General features: G+C 49.6%; 1 protein-coding gene across 4 annotated transcripts in view; it reads left to right on the top strand.

The window, feature by feature from the left end:
• Positions 1-5,000, top strand: part of LOC135530622 (protocadherin-9) — a 6,657-nt gene that overhangs the window by 1,270 nt on the left and 387 nt on the right. For all 4 annotated transcript variants that reach the window (XM_064958912.1, XM_064958911.1, XM_064958910.1 and 1 more), the window contains exon 2: positions 296-5,000. This exon is cut by the window's right edge and continues 387 nt beyond it. In XM_064958912.1, the coding sequence (XP_064814984.1) occupies positions 445-3,537 (3,093 nt within the window). In that variant the 5' untranslated portion in view covers positions 296-444 and the 3' untranslated portion in view covers positions 3,538-5,000. The remainder of the gene's footprint in view (positions 1-295) is intronic.

The raw sequence follows: 5,000 nt of genomic DNA, 5'->3' as shown, positions 1-5,000 counted from the left end.
TAGATACATTGTAGTGAGGTTAATGTTAAATGTATTAATCAAGGACACTGCGGATGACATGTGTTTGAGATTAGATTTGGTTGTTTTATTTTGTAGCACCTTTGCTGTCGTCCGAGAGTATTATGATCGAATATAGGATATTTTAAAGTGATATATATATGGTGGATTTTTTTTTTTTTTTCAGTTTGATTTTTACTCATCTTTTCGAAAGCACCAACCCTAAAAGTGTGAGCACCCCCCTTGATCTGGGGCTTCACTGAAATAATTCTAATGCAAACTCTTTGTCTATTCATAGGGTTGTCCGTGTGTGGAAACTGCCCCTTCTTCAAATGCAGGATTTCACCAATCCATCACTCTGACATTCAACATTGCATTGAAAGAAGAAGAAGAAGCGTTTAACATCCACAAGGTCTGAAACAGTGTCACCACAGGACCGTTGTTACCATGGATCTAACAGACTTTTACTTGTTGGCTGCTCTCGTTGCCTGTTTTTGGATGGACCCTTCTATAGCCCAGGAACTGATCTATCCTATTAGAGAGGAACTGCAGGAAAACGTTCTCATTGGAAACATACCAAAGGACCTGAACGTCTCCCATACAAACGCTGCTACCGGAGCTAGCGCTAACCTGGTCTACAGGCTGGTGTCTAAAGCCGGCGACAACCCTCTGCTCAGAGTGCAGAGCAGCACGGGAGAGATATTTACCACCTCCAATCGCATCGACAGGGAGAGGCTCTGTCCCGGTCCCTCGTTCGAGGAGAACGAATGCTCCTTCGAGATCGAGGTGGTGATTTTACCCAACGACTACTTCAGATTGATAAAGATTAAGATCGTAGTCAAGGACACCAACGACAACGCTCCCATGTTCCCGTCTCCTGTCATCAACATCTCCATCCCGGAGAATACGCTGATCAACAGTCGTTTCGCCATCCCCTCCGCCACCGACCCCGACACCGGCCCCAACAGTGTACACAAGTACCAGCTGGTGAACGGGCAAAGCGCCTTCGGGTTGGACGTCGTAGAGACGCCCGAGGGGGAGAAGTGGCCGCAGCTCATCGTTCAGCAGAACCTGGACAGGGAACTGAAGGACACGTACGTCATGAAGATCAAGGTGGAGGACGGAGGCACGCCACAGAAATCCAGCACCGCCATCCTCCAAGTCACCGTCACAGACGTTAATGATAACAAGCCGGTGTTCAAGGAGAACCAGATCCAGGTCCACATACCGGAGAACTCGCCTATAGGGACGTCCGTAGTCCAGCTGCAGGCTACGGACGCAGACGTGGGGGCGAACGCCGAAATCAAATACATGTTCGGGACGCAGGTGTCCCCAGCTACCAAGAGACTATTTGCTTTAAATGGTACCACTGGCCTTATAACAGTACAGCGACCCCTCGATAGAGAGGAGACCGCCATACACAAGTTATCCGTGTTAGCGAGCGACGGCAGCTCCAGCCCAGCCAGAGCTACCATAACTATAAACGTGACGGACGTGAACGATAATCCGCCAAACATCGATCTGAGATATATCATCAGTCCAATAAACGGCACTGTGTTCCTCTCGGAGAAAGACCCAATCAACACCAAGATAGCTTTGATCACCGTGTCGGACAAGGACACGGACGTCAACGGCAAGGTCATCTGTTTCATCGAGAAGGACGTCCCCTTTCACCTCAAAGCGGTGTACGACAACCAGTATTTACTAGAGACGTCAGCGCTGCTCGACTTTGAGGGGACCAAAGAGTACAACTTCAAAATCATAGCCTCTGACTCTGGCAAGCCGAGCTTGAACCAGACAGCGTTGGTAAGGGTGAGGCTGGAGGATGAAAATGACAACTCGCCGATCTTCAGCCAACCTGTCATCGAGCTGGCCGTCATGGAGAACAACAAACGCGATCTCTTCCTCACGACTCTCAGCGCCACCGACGAGGACAGCGGGAAAAACGCTGAGATCGTCTACCAACTGGGCCCTAACGCCTCGTTCTTTGACCTGGACCGTAAAACCGGTGTCCTCACGGCCTCCCGGGTGTTTGATCGCGAGGACCAGGATCGGTTCCTCTTCACGGTAACGGCCCGAGACAACGGGACGCCTCCACTCCAGAGCCAGGCGGCAGTCATCGTGACAGTGCTCGATGAAAACGACAACAGCCCCAAGTTCACCCACAACCACTTCCAGTTCTTTGTGTCAGAGAACCTGCCCAAGTACAGCACGGTGGGGGTGATAACTGTCACAGACTCAGACGCTGGGGAAAATGCCGCCGTCACGCTTTCGATACTCAGCGACAACGAGAACTTTATCCTAGACCCGTACTCTGGAGTAATAAAGTCCAATGTGTCCTTTGACCGGGAGCAGCAGAGCTCCTACACCTTCGACGTCCGGGCGGTGGATAGCGGGCGGCCCCCATGTTCCTCGGCCGCCAAGGTGACCATCAATGTCATCGACGTAAACGACAACACCCCCATCGTCATCTACCCCCCTTCCAACACCTCCTTCAAACTGGTTCCCCTCTCGTCCATCCCTGGATCGGTGGTGGCCGAGGTCTTTGCTGTGGACGGTGACACAGGGATGAACGCAGAGCTCAAGTACACCATTGTTAGCGGCAACACCAAAGGTCTGTTCCGGATCGACCCTGTGACAGGAAACATCACCCTGGAGGAGAAGCCTGCTATCTCCGACATCGGCCTCCATCGGCTGGTCGTGAACATTAGCGACCTGGGTTACCCTAAGTCCCTGCACACCCTGGTGCTGGTGTTCCTCTACGTGAACGACACGGTCGGCAACGCCACGGTTATCTACGACCTCATTCGCCGCACCATGGAGACGCCCCTGGACAGGAACATTGGGGAGAGCAGTGAGACTTACCAGAGCGGAGATTATCTCACCATCATGATCGCCATCGTAGCCGGGGCGATGGTGGTGATTGTGGTGATCTTCGTGACAGTCCTGGTACGCTGCCGTCACACCTCGCGGTTCAAGGCGGCCCAGAGAAAGAAGCAGGGCGCTGAATGGATGTCTCCCAACCAGGAGAACAAGCAGAACAAGAAGAAGAAGCGCAAGAAAAGGAAGTCGCCTAAAAGCTCCCTCCTGAACTTTGTCACCATCGAGGAGAACAAGCCGGACGACCCGGCTCATGAGCCCATCAACGGCAACATCAGCCTGCCTGCCGAGCTGGAGGAGCCTGGCCACTTTGACTGGAACGCTGCTCCTACGACCACCTTCAAGCCCTCCAGTCCAGACCTGGCACGGCACTACAAGTCCGCTTCTCCGCAGTCCGCGTTCCACCTCAAAGCGGACACGCCGGTCTCCGTGAAGAAACACCACATGATTCAGGAGCTCCCTCTGGACAACACCTTCGTAGGGGGCTGTGATACTCTCTCCAAGAGATCCTCCACTAGTTCAGACCACTTCAGTGCCTCGGAGTGCAGTTCCCAGGGAGGATTCAAGACTAAGGGATCCGTACACCCGTCCAGACAGGTAAAAGATAACTTTTACTGGTCTATAAGTACTGCATATAACTGCCCGGTCCAACAGTGCTGAGCTCCCTTCTACACTATACACTATAGCTGACTTGGTCTTAACGTACACATAAACACCAATGAGAAAGGGGGGGAATCACCCCCCCACTATAAGTCCCACTATAAGTCCCACTGTACCTTTTAAAACACCCCCCCCAAAATAAATCACATATATATGAATTAATGTATGACATGTGGTTAACTATGGACTGAACCAAACAAACACATGCATACTTTTCCTCTTCCCTTTGTGTCTCCTACCTACAGTCTCTCGCTGTTATTTATGTTCCCCTTTTTATTTCTTAAAAGTTATTTTAAAAAGATATTTCAATCAAACATGTACCACGTGGTCAACTGTCTAAAGCCTTGTCAGATTCTACAGACACATGACCTTTTTAAATGGGCCTCAGAAGGTTGAATGAGATAAATGGTGTCCTGCCTTCCAAACGGCCTCCCTTATTCCCTTCGTAGTGCACTCCGTTTGACCAGGGTGAATAGGGGAATAGGGTTCATAAAGGAATAGGGTCCAAAGGGCTCTGGTCAAAAGTAGTGCACTATTAAAGGGAATGGGGAGGGGGCCAGACTAGATGGTGAAATTGATGTGTTGCAAAGATGCCTTTAAAAAACATTTGTGAAAGAAACATTTTTTTCTCGCCTGTCTACTCAGCTCACCATTTTATCATTGATTATATTATGGAAACTGCTAGTACCACAACACCAGTAGGAGAAACATCTAGTACCACAACACCAGTAGGAGAAACATCTAGTACCACAACACCAGTAGGAGAAACATCTAGTTCCACAACACCAGTAGGAGAAACATCTAGTACCACAACACCAGTAGGAGAAACATCTAGTACCACAACACCAGTAGGAGAAACATCTAGTACCACAACACCAGTAGGAGAAACATCTAGTACCACAACACCAGTAGGAGAAACATCTAGTTCCACAACACCTGTAGGAGAAACATCTAGTTCCACAACACCTGTAGGAGAAACATCTACCACCACAACACCAGTAGGAGAAACATCTACCACCACAACACCAGTAGGAGAAACATCTACCACCACAACACCAATAGGAGAAACATCTAGTTCCACAACACCTGTAGGAGAAACATCTAGTTCCACAACACCAGTAGGAGAAACATCTAGTTCCACAACACCAGTAGGAGAAACATCTACCACCACAACACCAGTAGGAGAAACATCTAGTTCCACAACACCAGTAGGAGAAACATCTAGTACCACAACACCAGTAGGAGAAACATCTAGTACCACAACACCAGTAGGAGAAACATCTAGTACCACAACACCTGTAGGAGAAACATCTACCACCACAACACCAGTAGGAGAAACATCTACCACCACAACACCAGTAGGAGAAACATCTAGTACCACAACACCAGTAGGAGAAACATCTAGTACCACAACACCTGTAGGAGAAACATCTACCACCACAACACACCAACAGAAGAAGTGA

Source organism: Oncorhynchus masou, unplaced genomic scaffold, assembly GCF_036934945.1.
Source record: "Oncorhynchus masou masou isolate Uvic2021 unplaced genomic scaffold, UVic_Omas_1.1 unplaced_scaffold_1397, whole genome shotgun sequence".
NCBI classification, from domain to species: domain Eukaryota; kingdom Metazoa; phylum Chordata; class Actinopteri; order Salmoniformes; family Salmonidae; genus Oncorhynchus; species Oncorhynchus masou.
The sequence above is the reverse complement of the archived record's forward strand: the minus strand, read 5'-3'. Positions and strand labels throughout refer to the sequence as shown.